We start from the raw sequence: 27181 nt of genomic DNA on the forward strand, positions 1-27181 counted from the left end.
AGTGAAAGTGAAAGTGAAGTGACATACAGCCAGAGGTGGGTAGAGTAGCCAAAAACTGTACTCAAGTAAAAGTAAAAGTACTTGTAGAAATATTTACTCAAGTAAAAGTAAAAGTAATAGTCTGAATAGTTACTTGAGTAAGAGTAAAAAAGTATTGGATAAAAAAACTACTCAAGTAGTTAGTTACTAGTTACTTTGGATCATATACTGAATATAGTCTATTTTTATTTAGATATATAGATATTTAGATACAATTTACACACACACACACACACACACACATATATATATATATATATATATACATATACGTACAAACTGCCGTTCAAAAGATTTTTTATTTAATGTAATTTATTTCAGTGATGCAAATATAAATTTTGATTAGCCTTTACGCCAGTCTTCAGTGTCACATAATCCTTCAGAAATCATTCCAATATGTTGATTTATTATCAATGCTGTTCTTTTAACCTTCTATTCATAACCTTCTATTCATAAAAAAAAAAAAAAAATCCTTAACAAAATGTCACGTTCCAAAAAAAACTGCAAATCCCTGTGAAAAAACCAGCATATGCTGGTATAGGTATATTTTGAAGCATGGGATGCTGGTTTGAGCTGGTTTAATGGTCCGACCAGCTTAAGACCAGCACATGACCAGCTAAGGACCAGCATAAACCAGCATCCCAGCTTCAAAACATACCTAACTAGCATATGCTGTTTTTTTCAACAACACTGATAATAAATCAATATATTAGAATGATTGCTGAAGGATCATATGACTCTGAAAACTGGAGTAACAGCTGATAAATATTCAGATTTGCATCACTGAATTAAATTATATTTTAAAGTATATTAATGAATTATTATGTATTATTTATATATGTATATAACCTCTGACATGGAGAAGAGAGAAATCTCCTCACATGACCGCTACAGAACATCTGAACATAACGAAATAAATGCATATGACGGATCTTCTTCCGTCTGTTCCGCAAAATGTAAACAAATGTGGCCTTTATTTCTGCAAGTGTAAATATTGTGAAAATATCAATATTAATTGTGTCTAAGCAAAGGCATTCCTCCTGGAACTAACGCGGGTTTGGCGGGTGTTCATTTCATACTCTGTGACAGCTTATTTAATGAATGAATTCTGGATTGTATTTAATGTATAAGGTACATTTATAACTAACTGGTAATGTCATAGTGGTATCGTGTAGTCAGTGCAATCGAATCTATACCTGTGGAACCGACAGCACACACGGTGTTCATCTAGTAAAGATCTTCATAGCTAGCAAACCATGGCCTTTTCAGATTTGCTTTCACCTGACTGTAGATCCAAAGCCATGTCTTCATCGCTCTTGATGTTCTTAAACTTTCTGTTATCTGAGAGAGAACCGCTTCAGACGACACTGAACGAATCATTCAAACTGATTCACGAACCGATTCACTGGTTTGCCAACAGGTTTGTTCGAGCCTTCGAACAGAATCGACTCAAAAGAATGAATCATTCGCGAATGGGCATCGTTCATTGCCCAGAGAAAAGTAGACGGCGCGTTTGGAATAAACTGAAGCATTTTTAACTTTATTATTACGTATTGCAATAAGATAAAGTAACAAGAGGAGCGTCGCCCACAGTAGCAAAGTAAAAGTACCGTTTTTTCACTAAAAATGTACTTGAGTAAGAGTAAAAGTACCCATTTTTAAATATACTCTAAAAGTATTAGTTACCCAAAAAATGTACTCAAGTAAATGTAACGAAGTAAATGTAACTCGTTACTACCCACCTCTGCATACAGCCAAGTATGGTAACCCATACTCGGAATTTGCGCTCTGCATTTAACCCATCCAACGTGCACACACACAGCAGTGAACACACACACACACCGTGAACACACACCCTGTCACGGAACGCTAAGAGGAGCGCCGTGGAAAGATGAGTCTGGGTCCAAGTGCAGGTAAGGCTCCTTTAATTCAACACAAAAGGCCAACACGGCACAAAACAAAACAGAAAAGGACTGGGATACAAAAATGGCAATGAGGTGCGTGTATCCCAGCCCAGACCAAACACTAGAACACAATTACACATTTACCAAAACTGAATAACAATAACTAACCCAGGCAGAGTGGTGAGAGAGGGGAGACTATATAGTTCGACAAATGGAGAACAGCTGGGAGTGTGAGTGTGACAGACAGGTGTGTGTAATGGTGCGTGTGATGTGGCAGGTGTATGTGACTAGGTGAGGTGAGTCCGGGAGGAAGGGAGATGGTGACCTCTGGTGGCGACAGGGAGAAGCGCAGGGCCCGGACTCGTGACACACCCGGAGCAGTGGGCAGCCATATGCTGCGGCACCCGGGGAGCAGTTGGGGGTTCGCTGCCTTGCTCAACGGCACCTCAGTCGGGGTATTGAGGGTGGAGAAAGCACTGTATATTCACTCCGCCCACCTATAATTCATTACATTCGTTACATTACTTTAATAAAGTAATTGAAAAGTTAAGGTAATTTTACACTACTTACATTTTAAGTAGAGTAAATTGTAATCTATTACATTTCCAAAGTAACCTTCCCAACGCTGGTCAATCATAGCAGTGGACGTTTATGTAAAATCCGCCACACCTATTCAAACAGCATTTTATCAGTAGCCTAATAGATCAACAGCTCTAAAAGGACCATGAGTCATCATCCTATGGCTGTAATATTGGCTCACCATCAAAACTGAGCGAGCTAAAAAGGTTGAGGTGTCATAAGAAGTCTCCGCATTTTGGTCATAGAATTGAAGATTGAAACTCAAAGAGAGAAGTACAGACCACGACTTCGTTTAGCTAAAGGAAGCGAAAAGATAATGTTCAAAAGAACAAGTTCTCAAACATAGACACCAGCACGTAAGTCTGCAGCTCAGCATTTCGGTAAGTATGATCCAATGTCATCTTTCCTATTAACATATCTAGAGTGGCTTGCCTTTAGAAAGAGAACCATGCGCATGCCACAGACGCCAGCAGGGCTGGGGTTAAGCCCATATAGCATGCTATTTTTAGATGACTTTGAGAGAGCACCTCAGCTTTGGAACTGCGTCTGCAAAGCGGAATATTTTTGAGAAGCATCTGCCTTTTCTCTTTCTTCACAGCAGGTCTTCAAAATGATAGCTTTTTTGCTACTTGTGGCTTTTGTCTTGCCTCAAAGTCACTCAGTGGATCCTAACGCTAAACCTTGTATGCCAGCGAGGTACAACAACGCTCATAATGTTTTCCTCAAGCGCCATATTCCTGAGGAGGTGCCAAAAACGTGGGACAATAACGCTTGGGAAACTTTCCTGAGAAAAATTAAAACGTGTGGCAGACCGACACAGTCGTTCTTCCGTGCCAGCGAGAAACAGCGAGTGGAAAATGTGTGTACTAAAGCCGGTGGTAAGACCCTGTCCGGTAACCTGTGTATCAGTAAAGAAAACTTCTCCTTTGTAACGGTGCGGGTCGATGTCAATGTAGGTGCGTGTGGGATCAAAAACATCCGCAATGAGACCAAACACATCATTCTCGCTTGTGAACAGATAGGAGATGCCTGTCAGCCCGTTCATTTCGAAGGAAACCCTGAAAACACAGCGCCAAGCAATAACCAGCTGGACTGCGGCTCTAAAGGGAACTCGGGGACTAAAACTGCCGTGATAAATGTGTTTGCTTTCCTGATGACTTCAGTAGTGATGGTTTACATTTTGTAAGAGTCAAAGCTATATTTGTAATGCTACTTCTAAAAAAAAAACATGTACTCCTTTGTTGTTTTTACAATTGTTTGTTTTTAACATTTGTTACAGTAAAACCATTTTAAAACAGAAGGTGTGTTAATATCTGTGCATACAAATAATTGATTGGCATATTGGGAAGCTGTTACCTCAACAACTGAATTATTTAATGGTATAACAATGAATGCACCTACCTTATTCCATATGGGTCATGTTTTATTCATGAGCAAAATCTGCTTTTAAAAAAAAAATCCATAAGCTTATGCTTTCTGTGTTTGGAGATTTGCTCCATGGCTCGAATTTGTCTTGCAAGGTTCCTGTGAAACAGGTGGTTCGGTGTTAGGAAGTTAAGGTAGAACAGAAACCATAACCGAGGTGAAATTAGCTAAACAGCATATTAAAATGCAGAAGTGATAGGCTATGTTTTGGTATTGGGGGCACAGAACATTATTAATATTACTGGGTTATGATAATCTTTCATAACGTGACATTATTTTGAGATTAAGGACTACTATAACATATTTTTTTTTATTATTTGTAACAATAAGTGTAGCCTAAATAAGAAAAAAAATAACATTAGGCCTATACAAACTGCATTGTAATATCTATAGACTAGGCTAGGGGTGGGCGGGTATTGTGACACTTTTTGTTTCGACATCTGTGACTCCCTGAATTTTTGAGCTGGAGTGCTGAAACATTTATACAAAGTACCCTTTGTTACAATGTACCCCAAAAACAGGTTTATTGAAACAATCTAAAAGAACAATACAAAACAATGTAGCATTTTCTACAAATGACCAATGAAGTGTGTGTTTGTGTGTGTGTGTCTCTACTAGAACAAACCTCCATAACAGTATTTATGTTTACTGAACACTCAACTCCATGTACCGAGGTAAAGAATATGTAGATATAACAAAAAAGTGTGTAAATTTGTGTGTGAGATTGTGACTATGAATTTTCTCAAACCAGTGTTTTTAACCCTAGAGTGCAGACTTGGTGGATCCAGAAACTGCATAAGGCACATTTTACCCACACTTCCTTTGACTTTGAGCTGCAAAAAGATCTCCATATAAACAACATGAAAGTACTCAGTTCTATAAGGGAATGCTAAAATGTGTTACAACTTACCCCACCCCTGTCATCCAATGTTTAGTTGGCTGTATTAGCATTATGATTTCAAATTAGCAGTTTAAAAATGTATCACATTTTGCCTGAGAAGCTATTTATTCTAATGTAAGTTCTATGATTTTATCTGCAACAGTTTAAATACTAAGTAAAATATAGTTTTGGACAAAAAAATAATAATAATAATAATCTGCATATACATATTTACAGCTTTGACAACCATTCATATAAGGTCAGGGTGGAAGTGGGTAAATAATTAAATGATCATAGGACTCCTATCTTATCCCTGATAGGTGGAAATGGTGTTGTTACAACTCTCCCCATGTTACAACCATACCGGATCTTCCCCTACTTGACATTTAATGATCCCAGTGCTTTTCTTTTCCTGTTTCATGGGATCGTAGACTTTTTGTAATTTGGGATTGTAGACATTTTGGTAATTCTAACAGATTTCCATATCTTTTAAGCGGTAACTTCCTGGCTACAGGTGCAATGTGAAGAGTAGTAAAACTGCAGTGTTTAAATGCACATGTTTGCCACCAGGGGTCTCTTGTTCTCCACTTTTTACTCAATTGACTGAACAGAATAAGCCTATTGCTGAACAAAATGTCAAGATTCGTGTAAATTAAGTCATTTCCCATTGTTGAGTACTAGGCTATATATTACCATGTTATAGTATGCTATACTATATTACAAGCTTGTAGCCTATGGCAGGTGAGTCGAGAAAGCACTAATTTGTGAACTCCCTCAATAAGGACGGATTTTGTTACCTCACTTTATCCACGAGATGACACTAGTGCTCAAATTTATATCGCACAGCAGGAGGCAGATCAGTTTGGCAGTCCCTTTTTTCTCTCAAAAAAAAATTATTTAAGCTGATTATTAAGACTTATGAACATCAGAGTGAGACTTCAATCTACAAAATGTCGTACTATGAATTTTAATCTCAATTAACTCAATTCAGAACTATTTCCCTCTTTTTCCTCACTTCTACTTTAAAGTGTTATGTGTAATTTCTAGCACAAGCAGCCCTAATTGCAAGAATAATTGCTCACATTCAAAATATGCTCATTCCCTATTATATAGCATGCAAAACACAATTCATCATGTGAATAGTGTGTACAAATACACAGTATTTGCAAGCAAACAATTCATACGACCGACTGCTTCTGCTAGGTTTTCAACTTGACATGATTCTAAAGTGTGGACATTTTACTATCACATAATCACACAGGAGCTGAGGAGCCACCAGGTATTATATACTTCCTTGGGTTAGGGTTAGGCTAGACAAACAAACAGAGCAATGTTTTCATAGCACCACAAAGCCACAGTGTTAACACTTTTTCTGGGAAATCAAGAAATTACAGCACCTTTAACCTCTCCTTCACCTCTCCACCCATTAATTCAAGTTCAAGTTTATTTGTATAGCGCTTTTTACGATACAAATCGTTGCAAAGCAGCTCTACAGGAAATTAAGTTTCCACAATATTTATATATTGCAGAACCTTAATATATTTAACTTATGGCAAAATTTGGTAATTCTGTATGTTGTCTGAGCTTTGGCATCCTCTGAGGGGTTGGCATTATCTTTTCTCAAGTATTCGGTCATCTCAGAACATTTAAGGGTTGGATCCAGACTGAAGCTTCTGTAATTCCTAGTTAATTCCTGTAATTCCTGTAATCCCATATCAGAAACAGAGAAACAAATAGAGACATAATTAGCGTAGCTGCTGTTCCATCTAAGCAAAAATTTGTTCAACCCAAGCTAAAGAATAATAATAATGTACATTTGATCAGATATAACTGCAGTACAAGATTACAAGATGCATTATGTGAATGATTGGCTAAAGAGATGTGTCTTTAATCTAGATTTAAACAGATAAAGTGTATCTGAACACCGAACATTATCAGCAAGGCTATTCCAGAGTTTGGGAGCCAAATGTGAAGAAGCTCTACCTCCTTTAGTGGACTTTCCATCTGCCATCCTAGGTACTACCAAAAGTCCAGAGTTTTGCGACCTTAGGGAGCGGGTTGGATTGTGGCGTGGTAGAAGACAAGTTAGGTACGCAGGAGCTAAACCAAAGTAATAATATTTTGTAAATGATACGGAACTTAATAGGTAGCCAGTGCAGAGACTGTAAAATTGGGGTAATATGATCATATTTTCTTGACCTGGCAAGAACTCTAGCCACTGCATTTTGGACTATCTGTAGCTTGTTTATTGAAGATGCAGGTCAACCAGCTAACAGTGCATTACAATAGTCCAGTCTAGAGGTCATGAATGCATGAACTAGCTTTTCTGCATCAGAAACAGGTAGCATGTTTCGAAGCTTGGCAATGTTTCTAAGATGGAAGAATGCTGTTTTTGTAACATGGGAGATATATAGTTGAGTATCATCAGCATAACAATGAAAACTAATCTAGTATTTTCTATCCCGATATAATATTACCAAGGGGCAACATGTATATTGAAAATAGCAGAGGACCTAGGACAGATCCTTGTGGTACTCCATACTTTACTGGTGATAATTGAGATGACTCCCCATTTAAATGAACAAAGTGGTAGCGATCGGACAGGTAGGATCTAAACCATCTTAAAGCCTTCCCTTGAATACCAGTATGGTTTTGTAGTCGATCTATGAGTATATCATGGTCTATAGTGTCGAACGCAGCACTAAGGTCAAGTAATACTAGCAATGAGATGCAGCCTTGGTCTGAAGCAAGAAGCAAGTCATTTGTAATTTTAACAAGTGCAGTTTCTGTACTATGGTGAGGCCTGAAACCTGAAATTCTTCATAGAGATCATTTTTTTGCAAGAAGGAGCACAATTGAGCAGTCACAATTCTTTCTAAAATTTTAGACATTAACAGAAGATTTGAAATGGGTCTGTAATTTACCAGTTCATTATAATCTAGTTGTGGTTTCTTAATAAGAGGCTTAATAACCGCCAGCTTGAATGGTTTTGGGACGTGACCTAAAGATAACGATGAGTTAATAATATTGAGAAGCGGTTCTTTTGCTACAGGTAACAACTCAGTAGTTTAGTGGGTACAGGATCTAATAAACATGTTGTTGGTTTAGATGCGCTGATAAATTTATTTAGCTCTTCCTGTCCTATAGTTGTAAAGCACTGCAGTTTTTCTTTGGGTGTGATGATATACATTTGTTATTGTATTTCTGATGTTATCTATTTTATCAGTAAAGAAATTCATAAAGTCATTACTATTAAACTGTGAGGGAATATTTAGATCGGGTGGCGTGTGTTTATTTCTTATTCTAGCCACTGTGCTAAATAAAAACCTTGGATTGTTTTGGTTATTATCTATGATTTTGCGGATATGCTCTGCCCTGGCAGCTTTTAGAGCCTGTCTGTAGCTGGACATACTGTTTTTCCACGCAATTCTAAAAACTTCCAAGTTAGTTTTCCTCCATTTGCGCTCAAGATTATGAGTTTCTTTCTTGAGAGAATGGGTATAACTGTTGTACCATGGTGCAGTATGTTTTTCTCTAACCTTTTTCAATTTGAGGGGGGCAACAGCTTCTAATGTATTAGAGACGATAGTGCCCATGTTGCTAGTCATTTCGTCTAGTTCATGTGTATTTATGGGTACACAGAGCAGTTGAGAGAAATCAGGCAGGTTATTTGTGAATCTGTCTTTGGTGGCTGGAACAATAGTTCTGCCCGGACGATAACGCGGAGCCATATAATTAATATCAGTAATGCGCAGCATGCACGATACAAGGAAATGATCAGTAACATCATCACTTTGAGGTACGATATCTATATCAGTAAGATCAATTCCATGCAATATAATTAAATCTAGCGTATGATTAAAATGATGAGTGGGCCCGGTGACGTTTTGCTTGACTCCAAAAGAGTTTATTAGGCCAGTAAACGCAAGTACTAACGCATCATATGTATTATCAACATGAATGTTAAAATCTCCGACAATTAGCACTTTATCAATAGATCTGAGAGGAAATCTGCAAATCTGTATATGGCCCTGGCGGTCTATACACAGTAGCCAGAGCAAGAGATAGGAGAGATTTCTTTTGCATATCTAACAGTGTAACATTAAGCAGAAGTATTTTGAATGAGTTAAACCTCCTGTATCCTGTTTTCTGAGTAACATTGAGAATATCACTATATATTGTTGCAACACCGCCGCCACGACCAGTCTGACGGGGCTCATGTTTATAACAGTAGCTTGGTGGAGTAGACTCATTTAGACCAAAATATTAATTTGGTTTAAGCCAGGTTTCAGTCAGGCAGAGTACATCAAAATTATTATCTGTGATCATTTCATTTACAATAACTGCTTTGGGTGCGAGTGATCTAATATTTAGGAGCCCAAGCTTTAAAAATTGTTTTTGTTCATTTGTTTATTGTTTTTGTTCATGTTTATTTTGCGTTTTTCTGGTTTAATCACGATCAGATTTTTTCTATATCCTGCATTAAATTTATATTTTGACCTCGCTATTCGGGGAACAGACACAGTCTGTATAGATTGGACAACGCAAGTACTTCTATCATTTAAGTGGGTAGAACAAAAGTCATAGCAGTTATTTGAGAATTGGCTTACTAGTCAGATGGAGCGTAGCATCCTGGAGATGTTGTCCGACAGGAGTTCCGCTCCGACTCTGTTGGGGTGCAGGCCATCAGCACGAAAAAGCCTAGGACGCTCCCAGAAAAGATACCAATTATTAACAAAGAGTAGTTTCTGTACTTTACACCATGACAATAACCATTCGTTTAAAGCAAACAGTCTACTGAACTGTTTGCTTTTGGGGAAGTCGTGGCCTAATGGTTAGAGAGTTGGACTCGTGATCCAAAGGTTGCGGGTTCGAGTCTCCGGCCGGCAGGAATTGTAGGTGGGGGGAGTGAATGTCCAGCACTCTCTCCACCCTCAATACCACGACTTGAGCAAGGCACCGAACCCCCAACTGCTCCCCGGGCGCTGCAGCATAAAATGGCTGCCCACTGCTCCGGGTGTGTGTTCACGGTGTGTGTGTGTGTGTTCACTGCTGTGTGTGTGCACGTTGGATGGGTTAAATGCAGAGCACAAATTCCGAGTATGGGTCACCATACTTGGCTGAATGTCACTTCACTACTGAACCTTTCGTGTCCTCGTCGATACATGGGAAGCGGTCCTGACACGATGATCGTCGTCGCGGGCGATGTGCTGCGTATCGTCTCGATCAGGCTCCTGAAGTCCCTCTTCAGTGTCTCCGTCTGCCGCAGCTTGGTGTCGTTAACCCCCGCGTGCAGCACAATAGCACCGATGCTCTTGTCGCCCTTCAGGATCGCGGGTATCTGCGCAGAAACATTGAGAACACGAGCACCGGGGAAACAGTGAGTGTGCACTTTACCTTCAGCTAACGTAGCACGGACGTTAGTTCCAGGTGGAGATCTCGAAGACCGGAGGCGGCGGAAGGGGAGAGGTTGTCGCCCAGGGCCTGGCTCGCGTCTTCCGCTGCTGGTGCACCCAGGGTACGTGGCGTCCCAGCGCCGGAGTGAAGGACATCTGGCAAGATCGCGTCCTGGGTGCACAGGGTCTGTGCAGAGAAACACATGGAGTAGAGGTGGTGGGAGTGTTAGCAGCATGCTGTATACTTACCCCGGACTTGTGAGCGTCAGCCCGGGATGTTTCCTGCTTCTCCACCAGGTCGCGGATCTGCTTCTCCACGGCCTCCAGCTCCAGCTGCACCGAATGCAGCTCGAATGTGTCCTCACCTGCACTCAAAGGTAGACACAAATCCGCCATTTAAGCAAGTAACAGTGAAACAATGGTAATGTGTGTGAATAGTAGGGCTGGGAAAAAAATATTGATTCTCCGATTTTAATCGATCTTCAGTTTAACGCAACGATATTGATTCGGAAAATCCCCGAATCGATTCTTAATGCGCGTGCTTCACGTAAGAGGATATGAATATTCACCTCTCGTCCTGAAGGTGTCACCATCTATAGATATACTCCACCTGACCCCTGCGAATTCCCCAAATGTGGGAATCTCGACTGCATAATTTATGGTAGTGGGGGACTGCGTTCGCGGGCACTGCAGCATAAAATGGCTGCCCACTGCTCCGTGTGTGTGTGTGTGTGTGTGTTCACTGCTGTGTGTGTGCACGTTGGATGGGTTAAATGCAGAGCACGAATTCCGAGTATGGGTCACCATACTTGGCTGAATGTCACTTCACTTATCTTTCGAATTGCTCCACTAAAAAAAACAACTGTGTGCACCCTATTATTAATGTAGATGTGTATTTCAGTAATAAACTTAAGTAGGAGAGTTTCAGTTACCAGCATTTATATCAAAATATGGATCCCATGTCTGCAAAACTAACATTTTAAATGAAATATTGATAGCTAATCGATATCGAATCGAATCGAATCGAAATCGAATCGAAACCATAAAAATAAGAATCGAATCGAATCGCAGAATTGGTCACAATACCCAGCCCTAGTGAATAGAGTATTAGCAATGTAAGCGAGATTAGCGGCAGCCACGCTGCCGATGCTAACGGGCTATAAGCTAATAACAGACTCAAGAAATCAAAATAAAACTAGTGATAACAAGGTGCTCTGATTGGTTTTGTTTTAGAATGCTATAGGGGATATATTCACACGTTATAGAAAGTAAATGACTTGTTCCCTGGGCTCTCCATGTGCAGTTATTGTAATGTGTTACAGAAATCTGGCCTTTCTTTACAAGAATTCCACCACATTTCCATCCTTTTTTCTCTCTCATTCACTTCATTGCCCTTGCTTCTTTATTTTATCCCATTTTCCATACTCTCAGGCACGCTAAATGTTTTAAGGTTCTACACAGTTTTGAATAATTCTTTTTAAAAATGAATATAAGAATCACTGAAACTATGCACAATTTTGCTACATTTATATGCTAAGATACATGAACTGGAAACATGATATCATTAACATTCTCCAGTCTTCAAGAGAACTTAATGTTCTTTCATATTGAGACGCCACTGAGTAACTATCAATCAAGCCTTAAGCTCTGGCAAGCTGGCACTTACTTCAGTCAATAGGTCATGACACAAATATGACATTAGGCAAATCAATACATGCACACACAGAGCTAGTAAATGTAACAATTGGATTTGAGGAGAAAGGAGGAAAGAATGAACTGAAAGAATGAGTGACGAGTGAAAGGCAGGGGGTGTGCTGAGGGTTGGCGGTAGGGTAGAAAAGGGTGGAGTGTTAGAAACCGGGCCTGCACTCAAATTGAACTTTATGGCCAAAAAACCCCCAAGAAAATAAGAAGTTTGCACACAAACTAAGGTGAGAGGCTGGGAAAAGCCTTTTGCTTTTCTTCCCACATGTCTTTCTTTTTCTCCTCTCCTTAAGTTATAATTTTATTGTCATATTCCATATGCCTACTTATCACTTTCATTGTGCTATCAAAAGGCTTAAGGATACAGAAAAAGAGATAACATATTTTTGCTTTCTTGCTGGCACGGCATGTAAAAGCAATGACTAACTGACATGGTGGTACTTGCAGTTCAGAAAGTGACTTATGATTCAGTAGCCATTCTGTGAGTAAATTTTTGAGAATGTATCGTCAGACTGATACAGAGCCGGAAAGATTTGTAACCCTTCAGGGAAACTATACACTAAAGGAACTGACTCCTAAGACTTGCTTGTTCATTAACCATACCAATGCACCTTTACAGTGCTTTATATGACAAAAGCTACTAAAAGATGAGGTTGGAAGAGTTCATTTATACAGCATTTTGGATCCAAATCAAGGCACGAGGACTCTTAATAAAATAATAGTCTCAGAAATCCCCCACTTAGAGAAAAAGAAAGAGAGAGAGAGGAAGAGATCTACCGTACATTATAATTAAATTTAATTCTGTTACCTCAGCTACACTCTGTTCTTCTTTCTTTTTAAAATATTTTCGACCAGCAGTCTTGTTTTTTTGGCAATAGTGACCAAAAATGTTTGATCAGTGACCTTATATATTACCTAGACTTCACCAAATACATTTACTGTAGGTTATAGAACATCACTGGCCAATATTTCTGTATTGTAACATGAATTTCATTCTAACATGAAAATGGTCTTGCAATCTGACTTTCAACCTCCAGACTAAAACCATCAGGGGAAAATAAACAAGAATGCTTTGGCACAGAAAGTGGTTAACATGGATGCCTGGTGGGTTAGGAACGAGCCTTTTCATTTAGAGTGCCAGTTTTAACGCACACACTTAACTGCAGTCCCAGATGACTGAGGTTTGTTGAGGTAAAAGAGTTCATTTATGCAGAATTTTGGATCACGGACAACAAACAAAACTTGAGAACATTCAGTCTGCTATATTGGATTCTGAAATGCCCCAGTTCAGAACAAAGGGAAGAAAGAAAACAGCCTGTTGGTTATTGGTGTCATAGGACACCGAGTCAAAGGTCAGGTCAAGTTTAGTGCTGGAGTGGCTGTGGTTTGCCCGAAATGTGACCAAGAAAAAGATGAACCACATTTACAAGATAATCAATGTGTGTGTTTCCGTTGAGTGTTTTATTCAGATGGAAACAGGATGGAGAACAGAAGACAGTAAGATGTGATTTTAGTGATAAGAAGCCAGCCAATAATGGGTAGACGAATGTTTGGCTACTGCCTCACCAGTCCGAGACTGATTTGACTAAAGTAGGATAAAGACTGAATTAATGATTAGAGAGAGAGCGGATATGTGTGTAAGAGAGGGAGAATAAAGGAGGAGGAAAGGGGGAGATGGAAAGTGGAAAGGTTTGATAATGAGCAAAGGGTGGACTGAGACAGAATGAACAACACATGGGGAGAAAAAGGAGGAACATGATGCATATAGAAGGAGAAAGACATAGGAACAGCTTGATTAAAGAAATCATGCGGTTCATGTTAATTTAGCTGCATTATAAATAAGCTCTTCATCAGATGCATGAGTGAGTGTTCGTGTTAGCAAGATAAGAAAAAAATCAAATTTTTAAGTGTTGATGAAAGTGGAAAAAAATAAATACATTTTTCAAGATATTGTTAATTATTAATTCATAAATAACTAAATAGGTTTTTGTGGAGTGGTATCACATTACTTTTTGCAATAAGAACTTGCCTTGTCATAAAAAGATCAAATTATTTGAAATATTAAGGGACTTGTTGACACAATCATATTACACACAATCATAAGGGGATGATATCATTTTTTTGACATGTTGGTTGGATGACATGGCTTTATATTAAATATTAAAAAGCAGTTCAAATATGTTTCTTTATTTATTAACAATATAATTTATTTATTATTATACCAAACTACCTAAAAAAAGTTTTCCCCTTCATTTTATTTCATTTAAATTTTTTCTCAGGACCATTGTATCACCCTGACATTTTTTACTTTATGTCCCTCCAAAAATATCAAAGTTAATTACAGAAATTAAAGAAATCATAGAAGCTGTCTATTCGTTTTATTAAAGTATTTTTGAATAAATTGAACATCACATCATTGACCTATTTGTCAGTCAGTGTGTGGGTGGGTGGGTGCAGCTTTGGCTACAATTGTGAGAGTCAGATGTTCACATTCACAACACATTTGAGAATCAACTTGTGAGGACTTTTGAAGTGGTCTTCACTACTTGAAAGGCTGTTTAGTTCTCAAACTAATAAAGTTGAAAGGCTGTGAGGTTTAGGGGTCCATTTTTGAGAAGGTTTTGGGAACATCGTATAAAATTCATTGTGTCTATATACCCTTCCTAACACAATAACACAACCAACATATGAGTGTGTGGCGTTGTGGATGAGAGAAAGTGTGATTTTGTGTGGTGTTCCAGACGTAAGCGTGTAAACCAGTGTGCTGGTGGCATGTGTTTGGGGTTATGTGAGTCCCCGGAGTGGAGTATCACTTACCCTGCTGAGTTTTTGGCAAGAAGAGTGAGAGGCAGAAAGAGAGAGAGGAAGAGAGGGAGGGAAAGTGAGAGAAATGTAAAATGATTCCTCTTTCAAAGTGCACAGAAATATTTATGCCCTCATTGCCAAGCACCTCTCCTTACTCCCCTCAACTCTTTCTCTCTCTCTGTGTCTTCTTCTCTCTGTGTCATCCTTTTCTCCATCTTTGTCATTCCCCATTGGGCTTTGATCTCTTTCTCTCACTTATTCTTTCCTCCTTTCACCAGGCATGAACAAAGTAATAAAAAATTACCTAAGCACAAAAGAACAAAAGATAAGTGGGTGGGAATGAAAATGGGTAAGGTGAAGAGAGGGGGGGTATTCGGTGTCACGGGCCACCCAGAACTAGCAAGATATTGTAAATGTTTACCAGGAAACATCAATTGAATTGCTTTGCTAATTTCCTATTTCACCTGTTTCCACACTGCTGGTTTCTCCTCAGGTCAAACGTGTGTTTTCATATGCAAGAATGCCTTTTAGCTTTGAACATAATTTCTTGATGGTGGGCACAACCCACTAAGTGGGGTATTTAGATACCATTGATAACTCTTCTCTTTTGCTTACAGGCCTGCAGCTAACAAGTTAAAAAGTCAACACAAACCTACAAAGGCAGAGGACGCCGTAAAGGAGAGATTAGGACGGCGATAAGAAGACAAATAGCTCCATTGATATGAGAGAGTAATGACTATCGTCTGTTGTTGTTGTACGAAGAGGAACATGTGTGGACATGATGCTATTGTGCGAACACAATCGGCAAGGTGTGTGATGTGTGACACATCGCCTCGCGCTATCTCTGTCTAGTGCTTGTAATACAAGCGTCGCGCTTTGTCAACATGCAGTGAGCGGGGCTACATTCCTCTCTATACACGGGAAAAGAAAGTCCTACAATATGGAACAACTTTGTGTGGGATGTTTAAACTAATAATCGTAAAACTGAAGTGTGTCGGGACTGGAGACTGTGAGTCAGTAAATATTGTGAAGCACGGCTGAGTGATTCGGTGTTGCCAGATCTCGCAAGAAAAACAAACAGTTTGGTTTGGTTATGAATTATGGAAAAGCAAATTGCATAATTTCATCAATCAACATAGAAAACATAAAAAAACAGACAGCATAAAATGCAAATGGCATAAGCTAGGCAAAAATGTGACAAATTATAGAGTTTTTTTCAATAATTATTAGACCTATATATTCTTTTACAAATAAAGGCCTAACTAAAATATTTAACATATACAAATGGACACCTAAATACTTAATTATATGAATGTATATATTATACATAATTTATTTATTATCGATAAATAATTATATACTAAAGGTGATGGTCATATTTTATTTTCAAACATAAGTAATAGATCTTAATAATTTAGGTGCCATACTTAATTTAACATGGATGAAAACGAGACTTAGTCTTTACAATGGTAGGAACTGAATATAGGTCCTAGAATTTTCACAACTTAATTTTTTTATGAGTTTTTGTCCACTGAAAGTTTTTTGGGGTTTTTTTTCAGAAAGAAGTTTCACCAACAGTGGATGTGTTGTTAAACAACAGTACAATCTTTTGAATGCACTTTACTTTTATTTCTCACAGCCTCGTTTTCATTCATGCCAATAATTAATAAGGGCGTTATGTTGATACCGTCTATCCCCAAAACTTTTTGCTGAACTGTATTCTGTATAAGGCCAAAAACGGGTCGATTGTCCATTTTGTAAACCACTTTTCAAATATATATATATATATATATATATATATTTTTTTTTTTTTTTTTTGTTTTGTTTTTAAATAAGCGTTTATAATAAGCGGACATGGCAACACCGGAGTAGCTGCACAGCTCGAGCGGTCCATGCTGTCACCCGAGTAACCCGCGCATTAAGATCTGCAGTTCGCTGTGGCGCGGAAGACCATCCATCAAAAGTAAATGGTTAATGACTTCTTTGTACGACTCACATTCATCATCCAGTCTCCATGGCCTGCGTCTTCATTAGAGACCCAAACTTCGCCTCTCCACCTTTTTACCAAGCCCCTACCCCCCATGCCGGGCTCTTTTCTTCCGCTTCAACAGCAGGGGTGAGGGGGAGACTAAAGACCCTCGGGGACGCTCCTGCAACCTCCTGGCCTCTGTTAGGTCACCTTTTGTGTCTGTCATTCTCTTCACTCGCTCCCGTCGGGATCTCTGGAATTTGCACCACCGCAGAAGACCCTCTGTGTATCCCTCAGTCCCAAACGTGGAAGAGGATAACCACAACGGAGACAGATCCAGTTACAAGAGTTCTGATTGTGCTGTGATTTGTAGCAGGAGAGAAGAGACTGAACTTGACAGAGCTCTGTTTTAGCTATTAGCCTGACAAATTGTCCTGACTATGATCATATTCACATTTGTGTGTAAAACAGTTACTGGCACACAGCTTGTTTATCTGTCACAGAGAGTGAGACATCTGTAAAATACATCCTATCTTGTTGAGTGTCTGTTCTATTCTATTCTATTCTATTCTATTCTATTCTATTCTATTCTATTCTATTCTATTCTATTCTTTCATTTTCCTGTCCTGTTTTTTTTTTTATATTGTGTGTAAAACAAATAGGCTTAGCCTACATCCCAATAATGTAGTTAACACATCACCAGAGATTTGATTAGCGTCACATTTTTATATTATAGATTTTTATTAGCCTATAGATTCCTGTATATACCATATTTGTATAGCCTAAACAATTTCATTGTTATTTTTATTTCCCCTTTAATTTCGTGTATTTGCCTACTGTGTAACCTATTGTAGGCTAAATGCTGATCATGTGTGTTTAAATTTCTATATATGAATAAAAAGAACATTCTAGCAATGCTTTGCAATGTACTTTAAGAAACAAAGTCTTATTCCTTGAAATATTTCTGGGAAACCGTGCAAATAAATAAATGTATACATAAATAATACATAAAACAGTTCTGGTCGTTTTAAAACGCGCACATGTTATAAGCTGGGCGTGGTGTGGGCGGGGCAAGACAATTGTCTCGAAGTATCATTGGCCCCTTGATTTGGCAGGGCAAATAGCGGGTGGAGTTTGTCGCAAAAGGGGTGTGTGCGCTCACGGATTAAACGGGATAACTGGCCCAAATTTTCGGTTCAACCTATTCACCACAGGCTACGTTCGGACGAGCTGAATGAAAGTCTGAGACGGGAAAAAAAAGACTTGACATCTTAAGTTTCTCTTGCCAAGGCAAAGAGAGCGTTAGAAGGGTAAAGGAAAGAGGAAAATCAATTTGGCATTATCAGGGAACACTGCTTTCAGAATCAAAGTTGCAGGTACTTTAAAAGGGTGTCGGGTTCAAGGACTGTCACTCAGCCGCGCACCATAGAGAGTAATAGTGGGACACACTCCAAGGAACGACAGAACGCACGATGGATCGCAAAATCCCCGATTTTTCTGGTACTTGGAAAATGAAAAGCTCCGAGAACTTCGAAGAGCTTCTGAAAGCACTGGGTAAGTTAACCATGATGCACGCGCCCGCAGAGAGTGCGCAACGTTGACTATCAATGCACGGGCATGGATTGCGATATAGACCAACAAATTCGCCACCTTTCTTCAAAACCATTTTAATATTCCTTCCATATAAATAGCCTTGTTCTTGTGTTACTACTATTTATTTATTTTACTATCAACTATATATCCAGATAGTTAGACTACAGTATTTATCCCCGCTTTACAATTTAGCATATTAGATGCAAATAACTATTTTTGGTGTATCTTACTAGGTTTAATTAAACCCAGCAGGTAAAAAGCAATTGGCACTGCTTTTAGACTGGGTAGGGTTGAGCTTATTTCGCTTAATTTCCTTGAGCAATTATCCTGACTGAAGCTTTAAGGATCCTTTCGTCCACAGTACCTATAAACCGGTCATTTGTGTCTGGACATAAAAACGCCTCGCGCTCTCAATTTTTGTGTTCGTGAATTGTATTTGTGTGTTTGGGAAAGTCAATTCACAATCTGTCAATTTGGTTCCTGTGGGTTACAAAAATTTAACTGACATCTGATTTAATGCATGATTTTAGCAGTATCGAACAAAAGAAGCAGATTCCCTGAGAAGGAAGAGTAGGTCCTTCATTTCACTATTCAAAAGAATGATGAAATGAAGCAGACAGGTTAAATACCCCAAATTGCAGGAGATGAGATCTGCTTCCACACGAACGAGGAATGATCTTTGCGACTTGCTTTAATGTTTTGCACAGACACACATGCACATTCATATGTATGCACTCTTAATATGTAACTCTTAAATTCACACACTTTCAGCATTGGGACTTTAAAATTATTTTCGTCACACAAATATTTCAGTGCTCAGATGGGCCCGACCTGTCACCACACCCTATCATCCACACTCCTCCCTCTTGTGCCCTCATCTCCATCCCTCTATTCTGAAATACTTCCTTTGACCTTTAACCTATTACACTGACCCTGACGTCTGACTCTTCTGACATCTTTTCTTGGTTAGTTATGGGGTTTGAAGCAGTGCTTGATCTGACAGGAGTCCGTTTAACTTTATTAGCTAATATTTTAAAAGGTTCTGCCTGGATTACACTCTCAGAGTGTGGATGCCTTGTAAATTATTATTTTTTGTGTGTTTATTGCACAAATAGTGCATAGATTTATGTGTGCCAAAGCTAAAATTCATTGGCGTAATTGACAATTTGTCTAAATTTTGGCCCCCTCTTGTCTGCCTTCATGTGTATATATTTACCTTTGGTGACAGGTGGGAATGTGTGTGAGGTGAGTAGTGTGAAATTCTACTCGATGCACAGGTGCTCTCTCTCTCTCTCTCTCTCTCTCTCTCCCTCACACACACACACACAGACTGGCCTTTATATCTAGCTGTCTTTTTCCACACTTGAGTAGCCCTTTTCTATGTCTCTGCTGCCGTCCTTGCTCCTTTTTTCTTCTCGTGTCAGTAATCTCACCCTCCCTCGACTGTGCCATGCTTTTTTCTTTGTTGCCTCTGCCCTTCCCTACTTCCAAACTGCGCTCTATCCATTTCCTGTCAGGAAGGTTTAATAGATTACAGCATCCCCTGTGGCTGGTTGAATAACTTCCCTTTTAATGCCTTCACCAACCTACACACACACAGCATGACTTCATTTGACATGCAGTATTTGTGGGTTTTAGACGTTTTATGTGTTTAGAACACAAATTATGTATTGAATAAATTAGTGTGGGTTAGGGATTGACCACTAATTGGTTTGACCATTTTTTTTACATTTATGCATTTACATGGCTGCTGTTTGTTTAATATTGGGCTTACTGATAAATCACCATTTGGTGGGTCTTTAATGAACAGCGCCAAACAACATCACTACACGGCAATACTTTTTTACATTCATTTTATTGTTTGCATGATTATTTATTTATCAAACTCATTCTCAAATGATATACATGCAACAAAACAAGACAAAAATAGTACTATAATAATAATAACAATAATTACATATATTACAATATGCAATATAACAGTATTAATAATATGTAAATATTATTAACTATTATAATAGCAAATATACTAAAAGTAAATATAATGTTATAAATTTTAATATGTATTATATAACAGAAAATATTAATAATTATGTGGTGTCATTATTATAATATTTATTATTAATATTATGTATTGTTTAGTTATTTGTGTCAAAAACAGTAATTAAAAATGGGTTCTAGATTATAATGATTAGCAATTAAATTGGTATATTAATGTAACAATTAATTATGTACCATATTTGTTTTAATTACAGAATATCAGTTGATCTCGAGTGTACCATGTTTTTTATTTTTCTTGTCAAATGGGGTTCACTCTATGAGATTATATCAGGTGATGTCATCAGACAATGTCAGCAGAGAGCGCAGATGTGTGGAGTACAGCCAGTCTTAATAACATGGCTTTCGTTCCCCTGATCTGTCCGACCGGGTCTTTTTGTTCTTTAAACTCTAGAAATGAACAATTCTCCATAACCTCTATGGATGCCAGAGTACTCACTGTTCTTCAGGAGATTGTTCTGATGTGCATGTGTGTGTTTTGTCAGGTGTGAACGTGATGCTGCGTAAGATTGCTGTCGCAGCCGCGTCAAAGCCATCTGTGGAGATTACGCAGGACAAAGAAACCCTGTCAATCAAGACCTCCACCTCTGTAAGGACCACCCATGTCACCTTCACAGTTGGACAGGAGTTTAATGAGGCCACTGTGGATGGACGTCCCTGCACGGTACATACACACCCACAGAAAAACACTTCAGTCATCATACTCTACATTTGTCTGTCTGTGACAAATTGTCCTTTTCCAAAACATTCAAAAGAGCAAGAACCTATGAAATGTGTGTTTATGCAATCCTGATCTCTGATGTGGACTCAATCACACCCTCCGTCTCAGAGGAGCTATCAAACTGGACACACACCCATTCCTTCAACCTCCATCTCTGGATTTCACATTCTCATGGGCACTGATCTGTTTCTCACTCTTTCCATCTCCAAAGAAAAACACTGCCTTCACACATTTGTCTGTCTCTGTTTCTCTCAGAGCTTTCCTCGCTGGGAAACAGACAGCAAGATTAGTTGCGAACAGACTTTGCAGAAGGGTGAGGGTCCAAAAACCTCATGGACCAGGGAGATGACCAATGACGGCGAACTGATTCTGGTAAGATTTATTCCTGCTATTATGTGTTATCCTTATGATTCCTACACACAAGGGTCTTTGATCATATTTTTCTTCTAATAGTCTTTTTCCTGCTTTTTTTGGCAGACCATGACTGCAGACGATGTGGTGTGCACTAGAGTTTATGTCAGAGAGTGAAAGTATGAGGAAACAGGAAGAATATCCATCCTGATCATTCTCTTTCCTTGTTAACCACAATGACTGTGATTTTATATTATCTATTTCCTTTCTCCCTCATCTCTTCTTTTATTTTTCATTATACATCAGAGAGCCATGCAAATAATTCATGTGAGGTTCCAGATTTTGCACCAAAAAAATTGGGTCCTGATTTGTCATTTAACAAATACATCATTTTGGGCTTAAAAGCACTTTTAAGGGTCGGTCTTCACACATCTGAAGCTTGGAAACCAGACTTTGGTGAAACAGTTCATAATCACCACTGAAAAATATCAGTAAAGGTGCGGTCACATTTACTATTGTAAATTTTCACAAGTGAAATCCAGTCATTTTAATAGTTATCTCCATTAATGGGAATTTTGTGTAAGGGTGAAAGATTTCCCCACTCAGATTTCAGAAAAGGTTCAAGTTGGGTTGAAATGACTTCTGTGTGAGCTGTGCTTCATACATCACAACGGTAATGACAATAGACAATTGACCTGTTTTAAAGGGATAGATAGCCCAAGAATGTAAAATTCTGTCATTATAATTTACTCACCCTCATGTCATTCCAAACCTGTAAGACCTTCATTCAGCTTTGGAACATAAATCAAGATATTTTTGATGAAATCTGAAAGCTTTCTGACCCTCCATAGACAGCAACACAGCTACCACATTCAAGGCCCAGAAAGGTAGTAAAGACATCATTAAAATAGTCCATTGTTACATCAGTGGCTCAACCGTAATGTTATGAAGCTATGAAAATACTTTTTTTGGGCAAAGAAATAAAAAATGACTTTATTCAACACATGACAAAACATGACTTTTTTTCAGTGACATAAGGGTGAGTAAATAATGACAGAATAAATTTTTGCGTGAATCCCTATAAGAATGTAAGCCTATGTACAGTATGCTGTCAGAACATGTTATGTTTGTAGTTTAGTCCTTCATTTTTTTTTTAAATCTTCTCAGTTGACCCTAAAGTCCGCCATTAATTATAATTGACCAATCTTACTTTAGCAACTGTTGCCATCCTCCATTTTCTCAGACAGACTTTTGCCCTTTCCAGTGTAACTCTATGTAGGACCTGTGTGTTTGGATAGTTTTTAAAGGTGCTATGTGTAATTTTTTGACTGTACCAACGGATAAAATCCCCATAATACATTCAGAGATATTTAGGAAAGTTCACATACCTGTTTCTCCGAAAACAATGCTACAGCCAGTTATTCTATTTTGAAAATGTGCTTTCCGTGTCTGAATATCTGTTTTTCTTTTGGTTTGTGTGATTCAGCCAGTTTAACCAATAGTATTTTGACACCCCGGGTTGCCAGTTGGTGGAAAACAGCATATTGAAGCAATGGCTCATCTACCCGACCTAAAAAGCCTCGACATCAATTTAAAAAGCTGTAAAACCAGAGGCATATCAAAATGTGGATATTGTCAATTGCGCTCGCAGTTGGACTGCAGTACCAGTTTCAACCACTAGCTGTCAATATTACATACTGCACCTTTAAATTCAAATTTATAGTTATTTTACAGCAGATTTTGCTGTATTCAGTTTATTGTGAGATTGAAATCTCCAATTCATTCCTATGTGAGGCTCTGTATTGTCTGATGTAGCAACAGTACGAAGGGGGCGGAGCTAAGCAAAGATTCAGTTGTAATTAGAACCCCATGAAGCTCTAATCCCAGACTTCTCTTTTCATCTTTATTTTTTTGTATATATTTTAATAAAACCTGAATCTGAAGTTTCTTTTCATTATGTTTTTTATACAAACAATTTCAGCAGTCATTACTTATTTCTGTGCATGGACAATAAAGGTTACTGCCAAGAGTGTGTGCTTTACTGTCATTCAGTGGCATTTATCCACACAGAAGCTTACTGGCAGTTCCATGATGTCAATGGAACGAATGTCAGTTGATTTTATTTCAAAATAAGAAGAAATGAAAGAAACTGCCTTGACCTTTTTAACAAACCCACGCTCCTTCTCACTCTCTTTCCTCACTCAGACACACTGGTAGGTTCACGTCTTATTTTAGTATTTCTGCCAGCTGGCTGTAACTAGAATAACTTGTCTGTCCCTCTCCACCCCTCCGTCTCTCCCTGATTTTTCCATCTCAGTCTTTCTTTCTCATCACTATCACCCTCTGTGTGTCTCTGGTTCCTGTCTTTCAGCTCACATTTACAAAACCCTACGCTTTTAATGCACTGATCGTCACTGAAATGAATGGAATGTAAATGTATTGTAACATAAAAATGGATGAAAAACACCCATAAGTCATCAAAGAAATTTCCCCAGTAACCTGATCTTCCACTCAAAACATGAACATTTCTGTTTGCTATGCCGACAGCATAAGATGCACGCAGAACAGTGCCGACTGTGGGTCATTTATTAGATGCTAAACTAGCCAATGGGGTCAAGCTGTTAAATAAAATATATCCAGGCAAACAAGTCAACTGTCCAATCCAGGCAGGAAATGCCAGTCAGATTACAAGGTGAAGATGATTGACAGCAGATGTGCTTAACAAGGAGCAGGGAATGGAAACTCAGGTTCAAAATGAAATGAGGACCAACATACAGTGCACTCATATACATATACATATACATATTCATATATACTGTACATATATCTCTCATACACAGTACGCCATCAAATCCAGGACATTTAAGAGTGTATATATACAGATTAATAGACATAATCAAGTGCATTCACACTTAAAAAGAAAAAAAACAAAGGTAGAGTGGAGGTGATGGTGGAATGTGGAGAGGTTTAGGGGTGATGCCTGCAGCTGTACTTGGTTACTGTGTGACCCTAATAAAACCAACCCCTTTCTACCTCCTGCCCCTATAAAAGACCCCAAATAACTGCCTCTGCTTCCTCCTTTATTACCCCCTGGGGCAGTAAAAGGCAGCTGTCTCTCTCCTTTTGAAAACCACCCGCACATTTGCACACATATCAAACCAAACATGCACATTCTTTTGAACCTTCACATGTACCATCAAACACTTTGGCCACTGTGAGCACAGACCATAAAACCTGCACGCATACACACACTCACACACATGCCAGTGCCCACAGCTAGTAATGGGTCCTAATGTGGCAGAAACACTTGCATATTTGGTCATAAACTTCAAATGAACACTAGCAGCTAGTCTAACAACTCATAAACACACACACACACACACATACATACACTGATTTTGCCCAGCTATGTGCAGGGCAGGTAAATCTGGAATTGCAATCTCTTCCCAACATCTATTGTGTTTGCTTTGGATTTGGCTGGCAGGCAATTTGACAAGCAGATAAGCATTTATGCAGCAGAACACACACAAACACACACACATACACGCACACAAAGCCACTGTTGCAATTACAAACATAAAAATGACATTCAGCATAACTCAGTAGTGAATTAATTAATTCCAAAATCACCCATAACCAGACTTTCAGTCCTACACTATGAAAATTTCACAATAATATGAATTATCACATTTAAAATTATGGTTTTATCTACAAAAAAGTAAATTAAATATAAACCAAATATGTTTTGTGTGAAAATTATTTATATAATTTGTTTACAGTAACATACAACTCTGCTGTTATTTCACCCACACTGAACAATTTTGACCTTAATAACTTTTTTTAAAATATTATATTATATTATAAAAGCATAAAATAAAAGTTTAATATATTATTTCAACCACAGTTTTCACAACATAGAGGCACAGAATGAAAATGACATTTATTTGATTAAAAGCAGTACTTTTATATAATATTAATTTAAATATATTTTTATATCTTATCACAATTTTTAAAAAAAATTAAACAGTTTTCCAATGTAATATATTTTAAAATGTTACTATTCCAGTGATGGCAAAGCTGAATTTTCCAGTCCTTAGTGTCACATGTTCCTTCAGGAGCTCAAGAAACACTTCTTATTACTATGCCGAAAACAGATCTCTGCTTAATATTTGTTTTGTTTGATAGATAGATAGATAGATAGATAGATAGATAGATAGATAGATAGATAGATAGATAGATAGATAGATAGATAGATAGATAGATAGATAGATAGATAGATAGATAGATAGATAGATAGATAGATAATATCTTACTAACTCCACTCCCAAATGGTATTTCCATTCCATTAAAAAAATCCTAAGACCCACTAGTTTCCCTTACCAACACTGATGTTGTTAGAAACAACCCTTTAAAACTGACTCTAATTATCTCATATATTTATGGAAGAAAGTTTTGTAGCTGTGAATAATTTTGTGCGTGGCATAGACAAATTACTCATGGGATGATCTGGCTGTCATACAAAGGCAGATCTTAATCTTCATCATTGAACGATAACAGATATATCAGATCCATGTTAAATCTGACAGCACGGTGTGATTTGGGATCAGATTTACACATGTAAATATACGGAGGGTCAGTTGGGTAATGATAATATTTTGTGCCCTGCAGCAAAGACTGCACAGAATGCTGTGATAGACAGAAAGATTTATGAGACTCTGTCTGTTTGTGTGTGTGTGTGTGTGTGTACGTGTGTGTGTGCGCGAGTGTGTGTGTGTATGTGTGTGTGTGTGTGTGTGTGTGTGTGTGTGTGTGCTTGGGTGCGTGTTTTTGTGACATATGAAGACACACAATTTGTATAATGACATGGGTATGACATAGGTATTACAAGGAGAAAGTGACTTATGAGGACATTACCCCATTTTTTCAAAAGGCTTGTAAATCATACAGACGTTTCCTGTAAGGGGTAGGTTTAGGTGTATGGTTGGTGTAGGCCGATAGAAAATACGGTTTGTACAGTAGAAAAACCATTACACCTATGGAATGTCCCCACAATTCACAAAAACAAACATGTGTATGTGTGTGTGTGTACGCGCACACACGTTTTTGTGACAAATGAGGACATAAATTTGTATAATGACATGGTGAAAATGAGAGGTAAGAGGTATTACAAGGAGAAGGTGACTCATGAGGACATTACCCTATGTCCCCATATTTCAAAACGCTTATAAATCATACAGAGTGAGTTTTTTTGAGAAAGTAAAACTGCACAAAGTTTCCTGTAAGGGGTAGGGTAGGGTTAGGTTTGGTGTAGGGCAATAGCACATACAGTTTGTACAGTATAAAAACCATTACACCTATAAGGGATGTCCCCACTTTTCACAAAAACAAACGTGTGTGTGTGTGTTTGCAAAAACCACTTTGTCAGGGACACTGAGTGGCAACAGAGTGGAAAACTGAAGTGGAGGGTGTATGTGTGCAGAAACTGTGTGGGCACAGTTTTCCAAACATAACATGTACAAGAGTGTGTGTGTGTGTGTGTGTGTGTGTGTCAAACAGTTAACGGTGAGAAATATCCAACAGACAACACGCTCCTAAAGGCCCTGTGGGCTTATTGCAAAGCACTATGGGTCAAACAAACCATTGTCACCTTACAGCTGATTGGTGGATTACAGCTGGCCCTGATCTTGGCAGTCTGTGAGATACTTACGCACACGCACAAAAGTAAACAGGGCTAAGATCGATAGTCGATGTTTCTCA

At 38.4% G+C, this 27181-nt stretch overlaps 1 protein-coding gene across 1 annotated transcript; it reads left to right on the top strand.

Moving 5' to 3' along the window:
- Positions 1-17894: 17894 nt before the first annotated feature.
- On the top strand, positions 17895-23456 carry LOC306877588 (cellular retinoic acid-binding protein 2-like). Its single transcript, XM_079429437.1, has 4 exons — positions 17895-18255; positions 20838-21016; positions 21329-21445; positions 21551-23456. The coding sequence occupies exons 1-4, from the start codon at positions 18174-18176 to the stop codon at positions 21599-21601; spliced, it is 429 nt and encodes a 142-aa protein (XP_079285563.1). The 5' UTR covers positions 17895-18173; the 3' UTR covers positions 21602-23456.
- The last annotated feature ends 3725 nt before the right edge of the window (positions 23457-27181 follow it).

Source organism: Barbus barbus, assembly GCF_936440315.1.
Source record: "Barbus barbus genome assembly, chromosome: 12".
Taxonomy (NCBI): Eukaryota; Metazoa; Chordata; class Actinopteri; order Cypriniformes; family Cyprinidae; genus Barbus; species Barbus barbus.

Bases quoted from the DNA above. Each gene is read 5' to 3' on its own strand.
- LOC306877588 (XM_079429437.1), top strand. From the start codon at position 18,174: ATGGATCGCAAAATCCCCGATTTTTCTGGTACTTGGAAAATGAAAAGC. The intron at 18,256-20,837 runs GTAAGTTAACCA...GTGTTTTGTCAG, and splicing joins AGAGCTTCTGAAAGCACTGG to GTGTGAACGTGATGCTGCGT. The intron at 21,446-21,550 runs GTAAGATTTATT...TTTTTTTGGCAG, and splicing joins ATGACGGCGAACTGATTCTG to ACCATGACTGCAGACGATGT.